The sequence below is a fragment of the Trypanosoma brucei genome, chromosome 5 (genome assembly GCF_000210295.1).
Source record: "Trypanosoma brucei gambiense DAL972 chromosome 5, complete sequence".
NCBI classification, from domain to species: Eukaryota; Euglenozoa; class Kinetoplastea; order Trypanosomatida; family Trypanosomatidae; genus Trypanosoma; species Trypanosoma brucei.
The window spans coordinates 1,216,922-1,235,023 of record NC_026738.1 but is presented as its reverse complement, the minus strand read 5'-3'; the positions used below and the strand labels follow the sequence as shown (position 1 = coordinate 1,235,023).

The following is an 18,102-nucleotide window of genomic DNA, read 5'->3' as shown; positions in this document are numbered from 1 at the left end:
CTGTTACGGTGTTCACTTTCATTCCGTCATTTAATTTACCTACTTTAAACAATTGCCATCACTGTGCTGCTCCTTTGTTTTGGTCACATGTATACACGCATTCGTGCATTTATTGTTAAAATTATGTACATTGTGAAGGGCGTACAAAAGGAAAGAGGTTACCTTTCGGCTCAGTGACAAAGAAAGGTGATGGAAGAGGGCGGTGAAGGACCTTTTGTCATCACGCACGCAGACGGTGTGGAAAACCCCACATTTGTAACGATTCAGGCGACTGATGGACAGGAGATGGAGCGTCAGCCGCAGGGATTTGAACCCGAGAATGTGAAGGATGATGTTGTTGGACTCATCCCCCTGTGCGTACGACACGCTGAAGGACCGCAAATAAATACCGCTGTTTTCGGTTATGACATAGCACAAATGCAGAAGCGCCCATGGGATGAACCCACGGCAAACCTTAGGGATTATTTTAACTACGGTTTCAACGAGAGCAGTTGGAGGTTGTACTGCTCTATGCAAGCTGAGGGCGAAAGTTCTCTGCTGGCCAAGGCCAACGCATTTCTGAGAAAGTTGAACACATCAGCGATGAAAGGCGGTGCTGACGAAGCGATGGGTGGAGAGCCAACTCCGTATTACATGCCACCAACACACCCACAAGGCTCTTCCCACACTTACTATGGTGGCCAGAGAGATGGTTTTCACAATTCAAGGGGCGTCTGTCAGCGTTTCTTGGAGGGTCGCTGTGGGAAGGGAGATCAATGCAATTATTCTCATGTTTACGGCGGAATGTGCGCACCCCCTGCGATGCATCATCATCATCATCATCATCACCATCATCATCACCATCATCATCATCATCACCACCACCGGCAGCCGCCGTATGTTTTACCCAACTTTGGAGGAGACCCCGGCGTGCTTCCGCATGTGGGAACGCCTGTGACTGGAGTATTGGATCCGAATACACCAGCACCTCCTTATGGAGCAGTACCACCACCACCACCACCACAACAACAACAACAACAACACTCTGAGGACACGTAACCGCCAGTTTACTTGAGTCAGAGGAACTCGTGTAAACGCGAGGGGATATACATTTGTGTTCTCACACAGTGGCAACACTAACCAATAACTGCCTTGACTGTTGTGGCGAGGGTTGTTTTTGTGCATTTATTACTACTTTCATTTATTACCGTGGCTGAATGGTGGAAGTCGGTGGACATGATATGAGAAGCAGTTGTAGGCTAAGTGTACGTCTTGTTATGGTGTGAAAGGGAGTGGAAATAATAAAATGAAGAAAAGTTTGGGGCAACTGTTGTTTCGTTATCACCCGCGTTGCGCTGTTTTGTGTAACCTTCATGCCGATTCGTTCCCTGTTTTCTTTGCCACATTCTGTGTCCCTTAATTTTCCCTTGGGTGCTTGCACGTCATTTATATCTGGGGCCTTGCCATACCGTTGGGGAAAACTCTTAAACCTTTTTTTTTCTGTTTATCTCCTTTACCTGGTTGATCTGCCCTGTTGCTTTTCGTATTATCTTCTTGGAAACGCCTTGGCACCAGTCTTTTTTTTTCAAGAACAGGACTCCTCGAGGAAGAAAAGTGTGGGGAGGCGTAGGATATTAGTGGCAGAAAGCCACAGTAAAAAAACAAATAAACAAAGTGGAGTAAAGGGGAAAGAAAAAAGAGAAAGCGAACGAGAAGGACCTCGGGTTTAGCAGTTGCATTTAAGGAAAACAGAGAAGATGCAATCGTTGGGGAGGAGCATTCAGCGCTCCAAGCAGGCGGCGCAGCGCAGCAGCCGCACGAAATACCGGCAAATGATGGAGGCTGAGCGTAACGCCGCTATGGTTCGTGAGATGGAAGAACAAGAACACCAGCGACGCAAGGGTGCCCCCCTGAAGTCCATATGGGAGACAAATAACCTTGAGGAGTTCCTGTTGATTGCTGACGCACAAGAAAAGGGCTACGAAGCCGCGCGGGATCTTCATCTTGTCGTTGACGGAACACCACATGTTGTGACAAATGACAAAGTGTTGCCTCTGAGTGATGACAGAGTGGATTGGTTGAAAATAAGCGAACTACTGACTATTCCCCGCAGGCCGCAGTGGAGTTATGACATGACCGCACAGGAGGTGCAATCCCTGGAGGCCTCCGCTTTTTTTGAGTGGCGGCGGCGGCTTGCACAGTTGGAGGAAAAGCACAAAGTTGTTATGACACCATACGAAAAGAACTTGGAGGTCTGGCGGCAGTTGTGGCGCGTAACGGAGCGGGCGGATATCGTTCTAATGATTCTTGATGCAAGGAATCCCCTAGTGTTTCGTTGCGCTGACTTTGAATTAAGTGTTAGAGAAACTATGGGTAAGGCAGGTAAACCTAAGGAGGTTGTATTCCTTCTCAACAAGTCTGACCTTCTAACCGAGGAACAACGTCGTGTGTGGGCGGACTATTTCACAGAGCGTGGGGAGGCGTTCATTTTTTTCTCCGCCACACCATCTGATAGTAAGAAAAAGGAGTCAGTACATTGTGCTGGTGTTGATGGGGAAAGTGAACATGATGGTTCGGAGGGTGTAGCGAGTGACCACATGACCGGCAGCGCTGGCATTGGGGCGGAGCGAGAAGTGACCACGCTTGGAAATGATGAGGATGAAGATTTATTCAGCGTTGACAATGAAAAGGACTTCTCCAAGCTTATGCGAAACAAAAAGGAGAAAAGGCGTCATAACAAGAAGTCCCTTCGTGCCCCAGTGGTAGTAGCAAATCCATATCAACTTATTCATCAGCGGAAGGTCTGTAAGGAGCAGTTAATCCTTCGGAAACAGCAACCCCATAATCTGAACCGCCCACCTCAGCCACTAACAGCAGATGAGAAGGCGAGGGATGACCGTGTGTCAAAACTCTCCTCACTTGATCCATGGGCAGTGTTGGATCCGGAGCAGCTTCTGGACCGCCTCGCCATGTGGCGCAAGTCATGTAGCATCACCGATACAGAGACGCCATTGATGGTTGGTCTTGTTGGTTACCCCAATGTTGGGAAATCGTCCACAATTAATGCCATATTAGGTTGCAAAAAGGTTGTTGTGAGTGCCACACCAGGCAAAACGAAGCACTTCCAGACGCTTGTTATTCCCAATGAGCGGCGCGTTGCGCTCTGTGACTGTCCTGGCCTTGTGTTTCCCTCATTTGCCTCTACCCGGGCTCAGATGGTATGCGATGGGATACTTCCCATAGATACTGCAACCGATGTGGAAGCGGCCATTGCCATTTTGTGCCAGCGGATTCCACGACAGGTACTTGAGCAGCAGTTTAACGTGTCATTGAGAGCGGGTGATGACAGGGATGAGAGCCACTCGTTGATGGAACGGCTCCTGAATGCCGTGGCCCGCCGTCGCGGTTATTTGGGGGCGCACGATCGGCCAAACAGGTCCCGTGCGGGACGTGATATACTGAAGTTATATGTGGACGGTGTTCTTCTTTACGTGGAGCCACCACCCAGCTACCACCCTCACGTGAGTGACATAGCCGCTTATGTGTCCCAATACAAAGGAAAAGAAGGTGTTATAGTTGACAAAAGCAAAAGGGACTCTAACCACTCAGTTACGGAGGCGGATTTGGATGGCGCGTCAGAAGGTGATGGAGACGAGTGGGAAGACGCAAGCAGCTGCGCAAGTGATCTGGATGATTATGACGCGGAAGCATGGGAGGCACTTGACCGTGCGGCGGCCGACCGTGCTCTTAGCGATGCTGACAGTGTTGGAAGTCGCGACCTGGAAGGTGATAATGGCGTAGCGGATATGGCGGTGCCGAAGTTCTACGTCCGACAAAAAGGGGCATGTGGGACCCTTACACGACAGGAAGCCCTCAACGCTGAAGCCAACGTGAAACGTATTCTAATGGGGATGAAAAATGCAGCTCGGAGGCGGCGACGCACCAATCATCAGCTTGATCCTGCGGATGATGTTTTCATCAATGCTGAGGGTGAAGTAGAACTCATCATTGATGATGACGACGGGATCGTTGAGATCGGAGGTGCGTCGCCTTGTGGCAAAGGAGGGAGTTCGCCTCGCGCGGTGCAAGCCGTGGAGAATACGAAGAAAATGTCTAAGCGACAAATGCGTCGTGAGTTGAAGCGGTCCGGTGTTGGTCCTGTTAACCCCACCACCCGCAGGCAGGTTGTTCAAGGTTACTAAGTAGCGATAAAGTGTGAAAGTTTTTTAAATTTTATGCGATTAATTTTATAGTTATTGGCTTGTTCCGGTATTGGTGTGCGGGAATGCATGTGCTTCTCTACCTAATGCTCAGTGAGAAAAATCAGTATTTTGAAAAAAAAAAAAAGGTGTACACTCCCCTTTATACTCCTACTTTTGTCTACATTTTTGTAAAGTCATTTCTTACGTAGGTCCGTCCATCAAGTGGGCACCCCTCACTTGCTTCCCTAGTGATACAAATATCTCGTATCTCATATCTTCTTACTCACTGGAAGCAGGGAATTGGCAGAGAGTCTCTCGCCCCTTTCATGTCAACCTCCTCAGAGCATAGTGAACCCGACATCGTTCAACCCCCCAAGTATGGGCGTGTAGAGTACCGAATGGAGCATTTTGGCGATGCCCGCACTGATCCGTACCATTGGTTGCGGGATGGACGGAGTTCGGAGGTGCGGAAACTACTTAGGCGCGAGAATGCACATATGGAGTCTGCCTTCGCCGCATATGGTGGAAAGCGTCTGAGTCGTACGCTGTATAATCAAATGCGGGCTCGATGGAAAGAGGATGAAGCATCCCTTCCTTACCGTGACCGCAGTTATTGGTACTATTCACGTACCGTGCCGAATGCCGATCATCCATTGTTCTGCCGTCGTCCCGTCTCGGTGGACTCGGGGACATTTGTGGAGGAGGTTGCGCACCTGTGGGCCCAAGACCCCCATGCACCGCTTCCTGCTTACGAAGATGAGGTTGTGTTTTTCGACTTGAATCTTTTTGCCCGCGAGCTCAGACTCGACTACGTTGAGTTGGGTGACATGGAAGTGTCGCCGGACGAGCAGCAGCTGGCGGTTACCGTTGACTGTTCCAGTGGCCGCGAGGTGTTCACAATATTCATTGTAGAAATAACAAATGTTAATTATGAGCAGTGGCTCCACCAACACTCAGAGTTAGGCCGCGCTTGGGCGGCTGCCATGGCGCAGTCAAAGCTGTCCATATACAACTCACCCACGAGCGCCCTCCCAAGGTATTCCAGCTCAAAATCATTTTCGGCGGCGGATGATTATACCTTCCGGACTTCGAGGAAAAGTGTTTCTACCGGAGATATTGTGGATGCGTTTCAATCCGCCCCATCATCATCTCAGTTCACCTCAGGTGCCGGGGGTGTGAGCGTCGGTGGTTCGGAGAGGGGGTCGACTAACGCTTCTGTAACTTCTGCTGACGCTTTCTTTGCGGCTAGTGCATTCAGTCGAAAACCAGCTCCGTCACACAAGGTGAAACGACGTATTGACGTTTTCGACGCTACCGATGAGGTGCTGTGGCTTTCCTCCACGACGCTACTGTACTTGGGTCTTGATAGTAGGATGCGTTCCCACCGAGTTATCTTTCATGACCTCACTGCGGATGAGGATTCCCCACATTCAGACGTTATTTGTTATGAGGAGCCCAACGAAGCTTTTTGGGTCAGTTCGTTGTGCTATTCTGCGGATGATAGGTTTGCAATGTTCACTACCTCCAGCTCTGGTAGCACACAGGTATACGTTATGCCGTGTGATGAGGGAAAGAAGCGGTGGGTGAGCGGTGTTCCTGTTGTTCACTGTGGCTTTGCAAGTGGTGGAGACAGTGACGACATTCGGAGTAACGGTGGTCCCACATGCAGTACTTCTCGTACCACTTCTATTCATACCACCCGCAGCAACGCTGATTTTGTTGGAGGGGGGCATGCCAGTGCCGCAGTACATCGATTCACTGATCGAGCCGAGGATGTTGACCTTGATCTTGATCACCACAGTTCACTTTTTGGGGAAGCCATCGGTGCATGGGTGATTGTTATAACCAGTTTAAAGCGGGGTAGCGGTCATTGGCGTGTGGCTTACGTGCTTGATGATAAAATGTTGTGGGATGAAAGCCAGAACCTTTCACTTTGCGAATCCACCATGTGGCAAACTCTCTTCACATACGACCCTCAGATTTTTGTCGAGGGTGTGGAGTGCTGGCGAGATTACTTGCTTCTCAGTGTTCGCCAAGCAGCATCTTCCACAGTACTGTTGCTTCCTGTGCGAAAGTTGTGGAGTCATTGGTTAGACAATAGGGATTCCGGAAGCAGCTGCCTTCCGCCTCTATCGGTGCGCCACGATGCACTCGATCTCCGGGCTGTGGTTTGCTACCCGCTTGTAAGTGTGAGCAATGTGTGCTTTTCTGTTGAGAAGTTTTACCAGATGCAGTGGCGAGAGCAAGAGCGACAAGAGTTTGAAGGGGGACTCGGGGAATCAGACTGCGTCCACTTTGTGCGGAGTTGCGCGGGCGATGATGTTTTTGACACACGAACGTGGCGCCTCGTCGTCGCTCATCCCACAATCCCGAGTGTGACGTTTTCTTGCACGTTAGGTGGTGTTGAGGAGGGCGAGATGTCCCTTTCTGTCAAGAAGTTGTATCAGGTTCCTGTTGGTGGGACGCCCTTCTGTGCTGATGATTATGACGCGACGATTGTTTGGGTTCCATCGGACTATGGTTTTCGATCCGACTTGTTGTTACAAATGTTGCCCACGAAGGAGCCTCCCGATGTTGTAGGTATCCCGGTTTATCTCTGCTGGAAGAAATCACTTCTGGAGAGGGGTGGGAATCCTATGTTCCTTACTGTCTACGGTAGCTACGGCGAATGTTGTGATGTTGACTTCGAGTCCGAGCGACTGGCGCTACTCGACCGGGGATTTGTATGGGGGGCCGCTGCCGTACGGGGTGGTGGGGAATTGGGGACCGGGTGGCGAGTTGCGGGCCGCAAGTTACAGCGGGGAACGACTGTGAATGACTTCGTTAGCGTAGCTTCGTTCATGCAAAAGACGGGATGGTGTGCCGACGGCCGATTGGTGGTTTCTGGTGCCTCCGCTGGTGGCTTTGTTGTGACAGCCGCTATGAATATCGCCCCTCATTTGTTCTTGGCGGTCGTTGCATCCGTTCCTTTCGTTGATTGTCTCACGACGCTTCTTGACCCCACGCTTCCCCTAACGGTCAGTGAGTGGGAGGAATTTGGGAATCCCCTTGAAGATGCTGAGGCATACAGTATCATCCGTGCGCTTTCGCCCATGGATAATATACCTCCCCCGGGAGTGGCGCTCCCACATATCATGATGCTGACTGCTTGGCATGACACCCGTGTTGGGTATTGGGAGTCCCTTGCATTCGTAGCGCGTTTGCGCGAGCGTCGAGAGAAGGAAAGAGCCAATCGAGGTAATACAAGTATGTGTGATGGTAAACCCTGTGCTGAAAGGGCAATTTTGCATTATTGCGACTTTGCTGTCGGCCACGGCGGGGCGACAGGTCGATATCAGCGGCTGAAGGAAGTTGCGCGCGAGTATGCTTTTGTCGTACTCGTTCAAGAGGCTGCTGAGCAGTCTAGCACATAGTTGCAGCCCAGGTTTGAAGGCTAGTTGTACACAGCCCCCCTGCCGGTCAACTGGGCGCTTTGCCGTTCATTCTCCGTTTGTAGTTGATCTTTCTCGTGATTCCACATATCAGAAGAAAGACAAGCGGAAGTTAAAGTTGTTGTTAACCGTTTGTTGTAATTATTCAATGTTGGATGTTAGTCCACCGTCAGGCGCTCGCATAGGAGACCTGCTTGTGCACATCTAATCGATCCTCTCCCGCCTGCCCTCATTGCAACAACTGTGATAAATGTTCTTCGATTAGTTTCTGTTCTTCTTTTCACAAAGGTAGTTTATCTAGCCCGAAGGGTGGGATAACTGTCCCAATTCACACAAACGCGGTGGTCTTGGACAGCAGCTCAGGGAAGAAAAAGGCTAAGTTTCCACCACCCATGACATCGAAGACCCCTTCGCGGCGTTTGACTGATGTGTTGCGCAGTAACAGTAAGGAGACACTGCTTCGCAATGCGGCCGAACTTGCCCGGGTATCGGCCTCGCTTTCACCTGAGGGGATACAAACACGCTTTATGCGGAATCAGCACTTGATTAGTCCCAAGTCCTTGCGTCTCCTATATGATGCGACCATCTTCTCGCGGTGGTGTGCGTTTGCCGTGTATAAGCCACCCTTTTGTCCCATGCGGCGGGCGGAAGCTTCGTCGAACTACCACCACGTGTCGGTGGAGTCATTTGTTGAGGCAGCAGTCCGATCTCGGGATGTCTACCCGTCCATACAACGTGAAATACGACCGGATGAGGTGAAGGTCCGTGTGGTTAACGATATAAATGTGTTTTCTTCGGGACCTGTTGTGGTTACGGTTGCTGACAGGCACAGCTTCACGCGCACTCTCAAGGGCTTTACTATGCGTTACGATGTCCTTGTTGCGGGCCATTTGCCGTTAACGGAGCCCCGTGCAGTGGCCACTGAACGCCTTTTCCCCCCCGTGTGTGCTGCTGAGGGAAGTGCGGTACTTCACGACACAACAGGGCAAACTACATCCGACGGCTGTTCGTCATCGGCGCTTTCTTCTTCCTGTGTTTGTACCTATCAGGTGAAGAGAAATGCGTATTACTCCGTACATCCTGTTAGTCTGGTGGAGTTTACCATTATTGCACCACCCACACCGCTGCCACCCACTATTGAGTTGTTTGTCCGCACTCATTTGGACACGTGTGTTATTGGTGATCCTTCGGGCGCAACTGCAGACGCTGAGGAGTCGCGGGCTGCAAAGTCATCACTGGGCGTCATCGCAATGCGTGGGGACTGCGACTTCCCGCGTGTTTTTACACACCTGCGGGAGCTGTCTATCAATACCGATGTCGCTGATTCAGCGGGTGATGTCGTATCGCAGAAAGCCATTGAATTCCATTGCCGCAATTGTTTTGAGCCGATTCTTCAGCGGGAGCGCATTTACAGCCTCAAGAGGCGTCGTGTTGGCTTGCTGGATGGTGCGTGGACACCTGAGGCAGAATACATGTGACTCACATGTCTGGTATTTGGTTTTGCAATGTTCGAGCTGCGGTGCGGCTCAGAGCCAACAGTTCAATGATTATCATTTCCTTTTTTTTTGGCCGACCCTTTACGGCCGAGGATGCCTTTTTCACTTCTGTTGCTTTCGACGAGTGATATAATCAAAAAGGAAGTATACAAATTGTCGTCTTTCCGTCCTTCCTATCTCTGTAGCAGAAGGAAACACCGTTCTCTATCCCTATAGCATACCCTGTGCGGCGTAACCGCAGAAGCCCACGGAGGGGGGAAATAAATAAATAAATAAATATATATATATTTATTTCGCGGGAGCTCGCAGACTGTGTTGCAAGTCGTGAGGGGCACTTGGTGTTTTGTAGAGTTGCGCTTTTATTGAAGATGCCCCCCAAAAAGGGTAAAAAGTTGAAGAAGAAGGTCAAACTTCAGGTACCACCCCAATATGAGGAGCAAGTTTCGAAGGAGCCTGTCTCCGACCCTCCCACGAGCCAACAATCAATTACATCGCTTCCAATTTCGGTAGTAGAAGCCGCTTTAGCCGTTGAGGAGTCGCCTGAGGAGGATATTGTAACATTTGGCGCCGAGGCACTCAACCGTCTGTTATCCATGCGACACCCCCAACAGATAGCGGCTGACCTTACGAGGTCTCTTTCATCACTCCGCCAACGATTAGCGCAGCTGGAGATGGAGTGGTTAGGCTTTGAGAGCTCTGCGGTCGGGTCAACATACGCCTGCCGTGCGCGGGACCAAAAGGATAAGTTGGAGCATGAGGTTCGTAAAACCGAAAAGATGACGCGTCATTTGATCCTGTTAGGACGTGTCTTGGATCGTATATTCGAACTGCGAACATCCGTTTTTGACAGCGAGCGTACTGCAATGGAGGCGGAAGTGGAGGAACTGACGAAGCGTGTGGAGAAGAATGATGAGGAGATACGTTCTTGCTACATCAATCGCATTAGCTTACTCCACCGCTACTGGGTATGGCGTACTCTTCAGGAACTGGGGGATATGACTGTTGGACGCACGTTTGCTGAGGAATTGGCGCGTGGCCCTCGCTACCGTAGCATCGCTATACAGAACAGAATACTTTCCGACACACTAGAACGGCAACTTGAGTGGTTGCAACGCTTTTTGGAAAAGGAGGAGGTTTTCTGCGGTCGGGTTCGACAGTTAGAGCGTTTCGTGGAGGAGTTCACCGACATGAACGATGCCTTAGAGGAGGTGCTCACATGCCGTGTGTGTAACTTGCTGTTTGAGGATCCTGTGGTCTTCTGGCCATGCGGCCATTCCTTTTGTCTCCAGTGCTTTGATTCTCTCAGTGTCGCCCCCAGTTTGTTCCGGTGCCCCTTATGTGGCAGTATGGGAAGTGAGGGATATGTGCACAATTTGCTACTCTCCGAGTCTGTGGCAAAATGGATGTTTAAGGATGCTTGCTACGCAGACGTGCACGGAGCGCTTAGTCTTGTCCGTCTTCACCTCTCGAAGTTTCGAAGGAACATCATATCTTCCCGTATGGAGCAGTTGGAGGAGCGGTTAACGGCTGAGCGTGGACGGGAACTGGCATCAGATACATTAGACGACATGGATATTGTGTATCGTGCATACTAAACAATGTCTACGGACGTGTGGTGGTGTTGCGTGAACATGCTGCCTGTGCTGTGATCTCGGGTGCCATGCTTTGTGAGTTCTACTGGTTTCTATGATCTTTTATCATCTTTTCTTCATTCACTATTCTCTCTTAGCTCCACCAGAAGGTGTGACTGAACCGCCGATACATGTGTTGGAAAAAGCGATATATATATATATATATATATATATATATATGCGTGTCGTCGTCACATCTTGTTCCGTGTTTGTGGCATGGCATCATTTCTCTCTATGTTTTCATTATCCAGTTATCCCAATACCGACACCGCATTCAACAATTTTTATTGTCTTTCTTTTTTTGCTGCTTGATTTGTTGTGTCCATCGATTTGGGTTTATGAGTGCTCGCTCCGAATTTGTTTGTGTCCGTTTCGCGTCTATTTGTGGTTGGGAATAGTTCGCTGAGTATATTTTCCCCCTTTTCCCGTTATTTTTTTTTAACCCCATACGTCGTGGTGCATTTTTGTTGTAGCGTTTTTTTTGTTTTGCATCCCTTTCATCCAACCGACTGCGCGGGTGAGGGAAGCAAGAAAGAAAAGCACACGCACACAAAAAGGAACGTTAATGGATGAAAGGCAGATGGAGGATAAGCGCACCGCGCGGAAGCGGCGGTGGGCGGAGAGACAGGAACGGTCTCGGTTAAATCGATCTGAGGGTGAGGCATTACGTAAACAGCGCCAGGAGTTGCGTGCGGCGCTGGATGCTGTGGATGAAGGGAAACAAGAACTGGTGGAACAAATATCGTACACGCGTTTTGATCAATTGCCTCTGTCGCAGCGGACACAACTTGGCTTGGAGCGTGGCGGATATAAGCTCCTGACGCCAATTCAGAGTGATGCATTACACTTAGCGCTTGCAGGCTATGACGTCCTTGGGGCCGCCCGCACAGGTTCTGGTAAGACATTATGTTTTATAGTTCCTCTGTTAGAACTCCTGTATGTGGAACAATGGGAGGCGGAGATGGGTATTGGTGCCCTTGTGCTTAGTCCAACGCGTGAACTGGCATTGCAAATATTTAAGGTGCTACAACTTGTAGGTTATAAGCACGTAATGTCCGCCGCGCTTTTGACCGGTGGTCGCGATGTGAATGAGGAGCGGAAGCGTGTTTCCGCCATAAGTATCATCGTTGGGACTCCGGGTCGTGTATTACACCACCTTGAGGATGACGATAGCCTTGTGACTGATAATCTTCAAATGCTTGTTATGGACGAAGCTGATCGGCTGCTTGACATGGGGTTCCGCGAGGTGCTGAGTGGCATTCTCAAGCAACTTCCAACGCAGCGTCAGACTTTGATGTTCTCGGCGACACAAACAACGGATGTGCAAATGCTCGGGCAGATGTCTCTGCGGAATCAACGGTACGTGTCGGCGCATGCTGAGTGCGCCGCCCCAACCCCATCCACACTTTGTCAGAACTTCGTCGTTGTGGAACTGCATCGCAAGTTGGACGTACTGCTGCTCTTCCTGAAGCGCCACCCGAATGACAAGTTTGTTGTGTTCGTCAGTACGTGCAACCAAGTGCGGTACATGTATCTCGCCTTCGCTAAAATACTGAAGAAGATGCACCTGCCATGTATGTGCCTTACTAGTAAAATGAAACAGTTCCGCCGTGAAGAGGTATTCCTCACGTTCTGTCGTTGCAAGAATGCGGTCCTGTTTTGCACCGATGTCGCAGCACGTGGGCTTGATTTCCCACTTATTCACTGGTCTGTGCAGTTCGATTGTCCAGACAGCGCTCAAACTTATATTCATCGAGCAGGTCGTACGGCGCGGGCGGGTGCTCGGGGCGTCAGTCTACTTTTCCTAACCCCGCGGGAGGTACCAATGCTGTCCTTTTTGGCCCACAAGCACATTCCACTACGGGAGATTGCGGTACGTCCCCAAATGCTCCGGGAATCGAAGGAGATATTTGTTGCACTCGTAGTACAGGGCCTCAAGTATGAGGCCCAGAAGGCATTTATTGCTTATCTACGCTCTGTGTACTTTGCAGCGAATAAACTTGTTTTTGATGTGAAATCTATCGATGTAGCACCATTTGCCCATTCCCTTGGTTTGATGAAGGTTCCGGACATGTCAGAGTTGGGGAATTTGCAGCGGGGAGCGAAGAATCTTCCGTGGGATGTTGTTAACTTCATGGCGAAACGTGACGCGAAAGAGGTAGCAGATGCAAAGTCACGACGTGAAAGGCACTTGACTGCCTCCGACATGTTCCGCACGCTTCAACAGAAACAGCGGTATGCAACAACCGACAGCACGGATGTTGATTTAGCTGCCGATGCAAACATCAACGGAGAAGACGAAGAGAAAAATGACCCTTTTCTAGTCAAAAAGCCGCACGAAAAAGGCAACGAGGATCATCTGGATGAAGGGATGCAGTTGACATTTACCGAACGAATGGCAGGGCTTTCTAAACGCAAGGTTCGGAAGTATATTGAGTCTGCTGACCTTCGTGTGCGTGACCTTGGCCTCAGTAAGAGAGTTGTCTACGATGAGGATGACGATGCGGAAGAGGATGAAATCAATATGCGCATAGCAAATGAAGGGCAAGACATCGGTATTAATGTCGAAGGTGGCAGTGGAAGTGATAATGACCTTGGCGACGTGCCCGAGAAATTTGCTGAACGGTTAAGACAACGCGTTACACAAGACTCCGCTGCAGATAATGAGCGAGCAAAGAAACTTCGTCGCCTTCGACGTCTTCAGCGTAGTGGAAAGATTTCACGCAAAACGGCTCTTGAAGACATCAGCGCACCAAAGGGAACAACAGATGCAGTGGACAGCGACGATCATACAGATGACAACAGCCCTCAACAGAGCAGCAACGATTATGACGATGGAGACATCAGCGTACACAGCTCTGACTCCTTCACACGTCTTATCAAGGCAGCAAAGGGAGAACTATTCTCAGACAATGAAGATGAAGATATCAGCAGTAGCTACAACGGCAACTTCGAAACGGAAAAGAAGAAGAACGAAAAAAAGAAAAAAGAAAAAAGAAGAAAACCGTTTAAAAAAAATAATAAATTATCCCACCCCACAAAAAAGTAAATAAAATAACCACTACCGCAACGAAAAAAACTCCAAAAATAAGTATCAAAAAAAAGTTAATTAATAAAACTTTCTACACAACACGCATGCCTTTTTAAATCCCTTTCTCTTACGTTGCATGTGTATGTTCTGATGTACAGAAAGCAAACTACAAGCACAAAAAGCACATACAATATGGCGAAGGGTAAGAAGAGTGGTGAGGCTAAGGGATCGCAGAAGCGCCAGAAGAAGGTCCTCCGTGAGAATGTGCGCGGAATCACCCGCGGTTCCATCCGCCGCCTCGCCCGCCGTGGTGGAGTGAAACGCATCTCTGGCGTTATCTACGACGAGGTGCGTGGTGTGCTAAAGTCATTCGTGGAGGGTGTTGTTCGTGATGCGACGGCATACACTGAGTACTCCCGCAAAAAGACTGTAACGGCTGTTGACGTGGTCAATGCGCTTCGCAAGCGCGGCAAGATTCTGTACGGTTATGCATAATGCACAAGACGTGTGTTCGTTGAGACGGCGTTATTGCCGCTCCGCACTTAGATAGCAGATGGCCAGGAGGTTGATACACCGTAATGGTAACATCCCTCCTCTGCCTCACCAAAGATATATCTTTTTTCTTTCCATTTTTCTCACTTTACTTTATTTTAACTTCCCTTCTGTGCCATACACTCCTCACTAGATCATCTGGAGATGCGATTGCGGTGCCATTTTCTTGTTGTGGCCGCACAAATCTCTCTGTGTGAGTTGCGCGGGCACAAATATCCGAATGCGGGCCTGTGCCGTGCCACCACACTCTGCCATTTCTTTTAGTGTTTCCACTATTCCCATTTCAACTCCTCCTTCTTCATCCCTTTCTCTTACGTTACATGTGTATGTTCTGATGTACAGAAAGCAAACTACAAGCACAAAAAGCACATACAATATGGCGAAGGGTAAGAAGAGTGGTGAGGCTAAGGGATCGCAGAAGCGCCAGAAGAAGGTCCTCCGTGAGAATGTGCGCGGAATCACCCGCGGTTCCATCCGCCGCCTCGCCCGCCGTGGTGGAGTGAAACGCATCTCTGGCGTTATCTACGACGAGGTGCGTGGTGTGCTAAAGTCATTCGTGGAGGGTGTTGTTCGTGATGCGACGGCATACACTGAGTACTCCCGCAAAAAGACTGTAACGGCTGTTGACGTGGTCAATGCGCTTCGCAAGCGCGGCAAGATTCTGTACGGTTATGCATAATGCACAAGACGTGTGTTCGTTGAGACGGCGTTATTGCCGCTCCGCACTTAGATAGCAGATGGCCAGGAGGTTGATACACCGTAATGGTAACATCCCTCCTCTGCCTCACCAAAGATATATCTTTTTTCTTTCCATTTTTCTCACTTTACTTTATTTTAACTTCCCTTCTGTGCCATACACTCCTCACTAGATCATCTGGAGATGCGATTGCGGTGCCATTTTCTTGTTGTGGCCGCACAAATCTCTCTGTGTGAGTTGCGCGGGCACAAATATCCGAATGCGGGCCTGTGCCGTGCCACCACACTCTGCCATTTCTTTTAGTGTTTCCACTATTCCCATTTCAACTCCTCCTTCTTCATCCCTTTCTCTTACGTTACATGTGTATGTTCTGATGTACAGAAAGCAAACTACAAGCACAAAAAGCACATACAATATGGCGAAGGGTAAGAAGAGTGGTGAGGCTAAGGGATCGCAGAAGCGCCAGAAGAAGGTCCTCCGTGAGAATGTGCGCGGAATCACCCGCGGTTCCATCCGCCGCCTCGCCCGCCGTGGTGGAGTGAAACGCATCTCTGGCGTTATCTACGACGAGGTGCGTGGTGTGCTAAAGTCATTCGTGGAGGGTGTTGTTCGTGATGCGACGGCATACACTGAGTACTCCCGCAAAAAGACTGTAACGGCTGTTGACGTGGTCAATGCGCTTCGCAAGCGCGGCAAGATTCTGTACGGTTATGCATAATGCACAAGACGTGTGTTCGTTGAGACGGCGTTATTGCCGCTCCGCACTTAGATAGCAGATGGCCAGGAGGTTGATACACCGTAATGGTAACATCCCTCCTCTGCCTCACCAAAGATATATCTTTTTTCTTTCCATTTTTCTCACTTTACTTTATTTTAACTTCCCTTCTGTGCCATACACTCCTCACTAGATCATCTGGAGATGCGATTGCGGTGCCATTTTCTTGTTGTGGCCGCACAAATCTCTCTGTGTGAGTTGCGCGGGCACAAATATCCGAATGCGGGCCTGTGCCGTGCCACCACACTCTGCCATTTCTTTTAGTGTTTCCACTATTCCCATTTCAACTCCTCCTTCTTCATCCCTTTCTCTTACGTTACATGTGTATGTTCTGATGTACAGAAAGCAAACTACAAGCACAAACAGCACATACAATATGGCGAAGGGTAAGAAGAGTGGTGAGGCTAAGGGATCGCAGAAGCGCCAGAAGAAGGTCCTCCGTGAGAATGTGCGCGGAATCACCCGCGGTTCCATCCGCCGCCTCGCCCGCCGTGGTGGAGTGAAACGCATCTCTGGCGTTATCTACGACGAGGTGCGTGGTGTGCTAAAGTCATTCGTGGAGGGTGTTGTTCGTGATGCGACGGCATACACTGAGTACTCCCGCAAAAAGACTGTAACGGCTGTTGACGTGGTCAATGCGCTTCGCAAGCGCGGCAAGATTCTGTACGGTTATGCATAATGCACAAGACGTGTGTTCGTTGAGACGGCGTTATTGCCGCTCCGCACTTAGATAGCAGATGGCCAGGAGGTTGATACACCGTAATGGTAACATCCCTCCTCTGCCTCACCAAAGATATATCTTTTTTCTTTCCATTTTTCTCACTTTACTTTATTTTAACTTCCCTTCTGTGCCATACACTCCTCACTAGATCATCTGGAGATGCGATTGCGGTGCCATTTTCTTGTTGTGGCCGCACAAATCTCTCTGTGTGAGTTGCGCGGGCACAAATATCCGAATGCGGGCCTGTGCCGTGCCACCACACTCTGCCATTTCTTTTAGTGTTTCCACTATTCCCATTTCAACTCCTCCTTCTTCATCCCTTTCTCTTACGTTACATGTGTATGTTCTGATGTACAGAAAGCAAACTACAAGCACAAAAAGCACATACAATATGGCGAAGGGTAAGAAGAGTGGTGAGGCTAAGGGATCGCAGAAGCGCCAGAAGAAGGTCCTCCGTGAGAATGTGCGCGGAATCACCCGCGGTTCCATCCGCCGCCTCGCCCGCCGTGGTGGAGTGAAACGCATCTCTGGCGTTATCTACGACGAGGTGCGTGGTGTGCTAAAGTCATTCGTGGAGGGTGTTGTTCGTGATGCGACGGCATACACTGAGTACTCCCGCAAAAAGACTGTAACGGCTGTTGACGTGGTCAATGCGCTTCGCAAGCGCGGCAAGATTCTGTACGGTTATGCATAATGCACAAGACGTGTGTTCGTTGAGACGGCGTTATTGCCGCTCCGCACTTAGATAGCAGATGGCCAGGAGGTTGATACACCGTAATGGTAACATCCCTCCTCTGCCTCACCAAAGATATATCTTTTTTCTTTCCATTTTTCTCACTTTACTTTATTTTAACTTCCCTTCTGTGCCATACACTCCTCACTAGATCATCTGGAGATGCGATTGCGGTGCCATTTTCTTGTTGTGGCCGCACAAATCTCTCTGTGTGAGTTGCGCGGGCACAAATATCCGAATGCGGGCCTGTGCCGTGCCACCACACTCTGCCATTTCTTTTAGTGTTTCCACTATTCCCATTTCAACTCCTCCTTCTTCATCCCTTTCTCTTACGTTACATGTGTATGTTCTGATGTACAGAAAGCAAACTACAAGCACAAAAAGCACATACAATATGGCGAAGGGTAAGAAGAGTGGTGAGGCTAAGGGATCGCAGAAGCGCCAGAAGAAGGTCCTCCGTGAGAATGTGCGCGGAATCACCCGCGGTTCCATCCGCCGCCTCGCCCGCCGTGGTGGAGTGAAACGCATCTCTGGCGTTATCTACGACGAGGTGCGTGGTGTGCTAAAGTCATTCGTGGAGGGTGTTGTTCGTGATGCGACGGCATACACTGAGTACTCCCGCAAAAAGACTGTAACGGCTGTTGACGTGGTCAATGCGCTTCGCAAGCGCGGCAAGATTCTGTACGGTTATGCATAATGCACAAGACGTGTGTTCGTTGAGACGGCGTTATTGCCGCTCCGCACTTAGATAGCAGATGGCCAGGAGGCTGATACACCGTAATGGTAACATCCCTCCTCTGCCTCACCAAAGATATATCTTTTTTCTTTCCATTTTTCTCACTTTACTTTATTTT

At 49.7% G+C, this 18,102-nt stretch overlaps 14 protein-coding genes across 14 annotated transcripts; all 14 read left to right on the top strand.

The window, feature by feature from the left end:
* Window positions 1-189: 189 nt before the first annotated feature.
* TbgDal_V5840 (hypothetical protein, conserved) lies at window positions 190-1,038 on the top strand (the record flags this gene model as incomplete). Its single annotated transcript, XM_011775429.1, has 1 exon — window positions 190-1,038. The coding sequence occupies one exon, from the start codon at window positions 190-192 to the stop codon at window positions 1,036-1,038; it is 849 nt and encodes a 282-aa protein (XP_011773731.1).
* A 314-nt stretch (window positions 1,039-1,352) lies between these two features.
* TbgDal_V5830 (hypothetical protein, unlikely) lies at window positions 1,353-1,709 on the top strand (the record flags this gene model as incomplete). The annotated part of the gene is made up of 1 exon (XM_011775428.1): window positions 1,353-1,709. The coding sequence occupies one exon, from the start codon at window positions 1,353-1,355 to the stop codon at window positions 1,707-1,709; it is 357 nt and encodes a 118-aa protein (XP_011773730.1).
* Window positions 1,710-1,736: 27 nt separating this feature from the next.
* Window positions 1,737-4,181, top strand: TbgDal_V5820 (GTP-binding protein, putative; the record flags this gene model as incomplete). The annotated part of the gene is made up of 1 exon (XM_011775427.1): window positions 1,737-4,181. One exon carries the CDS (start codon window positions 1,737-1,739, stop codon window positions 4,179-4,181), a length of 2,445 nt encoding a protein of 814 aa, XP_011773729.1.
* A 326-nt stretch (window positions 4,182-4,507) lies between these two features.
* On the top strand, window positions 4,508-7,594 carry TbgDal_V5810 (Serine peptidase, Clan SC, Family S9A, putative; the record flags this gene model as incomplete). Its single annotated transcript, XM_011775426.1, has 1 exon — window positions 4,508-7,594. The coding sequence occupies one exon, from the start codon at window positions 4,508-4,510 to the stop codon at window positions 7,592-7,594; it is 3,087 nt and encodes a 1,028-aa protein (XP_011773728.1).
* A 410-nt stretch (window positions 7,595-8,004) lies between these two features.
* TbgDal_V5800 (hypothetical protein, conserved) lies at window positions 8,005-9,090 on the top strand (the record flags this gene model as incomplete). Its single annotated transcript, XM_011775425.1, has 1 exon — window positions 8,005-9,090. The coding sequence occupies one exon, from the start codon at window positions 8,005-8,007 to the stop codon at window positions 9,088-9,090; it is 1,086 nt and encodes a 361-aa protein (XP_011773727.1).
* Window positions 9,091-9,476: 386 nt separating this feature from the next.
* On the top strand, window positions 9,477-10,703 carry TbgDal_V5790 (hypothetical protein, conserved; the record flags this gene model as incomplete). The annotated part of the gene is made up of 1 exon (XM_011775424.1): window positions 9,477-10,703. The coding sequence occupies one exon, from the start codon at window positions 9,477-9,479 to the stop codon at window positions 10,701-10,703; it is 1,227 nt and encodes a 408-aa protein (XP_011773726.1).
* A 91-nt stretch (window positions 10,704-10,794) lies between these two features.
* TbgDal_V5780 (hypothetical protein, unlikely) lies at window positions 10,795-11,145 on the top strand (the record flags this gene model as incomplete). The annotated part of the gene is made up of 1 exon (XM_011775423.1): window positions 10,795-11,145. One exon carries the CDS (start codon window positions 10,795-10,797, stop codon window positions 11,143-11,145), a length of 351 nt encoding a protein of 116 aa, XP_011773725.1.
* Window positions 11,146-11,304: 159 nt separating this feature from the next.
* Window positions 11,305-13,788, top strand: TbgDal_V5770 (ATP-dependent DEAD/H RNA helicase, putative; the record flags this gene model as incomplete). Its single annotated transcript, XM_011775422.1, has 1 exon — window positions 11,305-13,788. The coding sequence occupies one exon, from the start codon at window positions 11,305-11,307 to the stop codon at window positions 13,786-13,788; it is 2,484 nt and encodes an 827-aa protein (XP_011773724.1).
* Window positions 13,789-13,920: 132 nt separating this feature from the next.
* On the top strand, window positions 13,921-14,265 carry TbgDal_V5760 (histone H4, putative; the record flags this gene model as incomplete). The annotated part of the gene is made up of 1 exon (XM_011775421.1): window positions 13,921-14,265. One exon carries the CDS (start codon window positions 13,921-13,923, stop codon window positions 14,263-14,265), a length of 345 nt encoding a protein of 114 aa, XP_011773723.1.
* A 277-nt stretch (window positions 14,266-14,542) lies between these two features.
* On the top strand, window positions 14,543-15,001 carry TbgDal_V5750 (histone H4, putative; the record flags this gene model as incomplete). Its single annotated transcript, XM_011775420.1, has 1 exon — window positions 14,543-15,001. The coding sequence occupies one exon, from the start codon at window positions 14,543-14,545 to the stop codon at window positions 14,999-15,001; it is 459 nt and encodes a 152-aa protein (XP_011773722.1).
* A 277-nt stretch (window positions 15,002-15,278) lies between these two features.
* TbgDal_V5740 (histone H4, putative) lies at window positions 15,279-15,737 on the top strand (the record flags this gene model as incomplete). The annotated part of the gene is made up of 1 exon (XM_011775419.1): window positions 15,279-15,737. One exon carries the CDS (start codon window positions 15,279-15,281, stop codon window positions 15,735-15,737), a length of 459 nt encoding a protein of 152 aa, XP_011773721.1.
* Window positions 15,738-16,014: 277 nt separating this feature from the next.
* TbgDal_V5730 (histone H4, putative) lies at window positions 16,015-16,473 on the top strand (the record flags this gene model as incomplete). The annotated part of the gene is made up of 1 exon (XM_011775418.1): window positions 16,015-16,473. The coding sequence occupies one exon, from the start codon at window positions 16,015-16,017 to the stop codon at window positions 16,471-16,473; it is 459 nt and encodes a 152-aa protein (XP_011773720.1).
* A 277-nt stretch (window positions 16,474-16,750) lies between these two features.
* Window positions 16,751-17,209, top strand: TbgDal_V5720 (histone H4, putative; the record flags this gene model as incomplete). Its single annotated transcript, XM_011775417.1, has 1 exon — window positions 16,751-17,209. One exon carries the CDS (start codon window positions 16,751-16,753, stop codon window positions 17,207-17,209), a length of 459 nt encoding a protein of 152 aa, XP_011773719.1.
* Window positions 17,210-17,486: 277 nt separating this feature from the next.
* Window positions 17,487-17,945, top strand: TbgDal_V5710 (histone H4, putative; the record flags this gene model as incomplete). Its single annotated transcript, XM_011775416.1, has 1 exon — window positions 17,487-17,945. The coding sequence occupies one exon, from the start codon at window positions 17,487-17,489 to the stop codon at window positions 17,943-17,945; it is 459 nt and encodes a 152-aa protein (XP_011773718.1).
* Window positions 17,946-18,102: the final 157 nt, after the last annotated feature.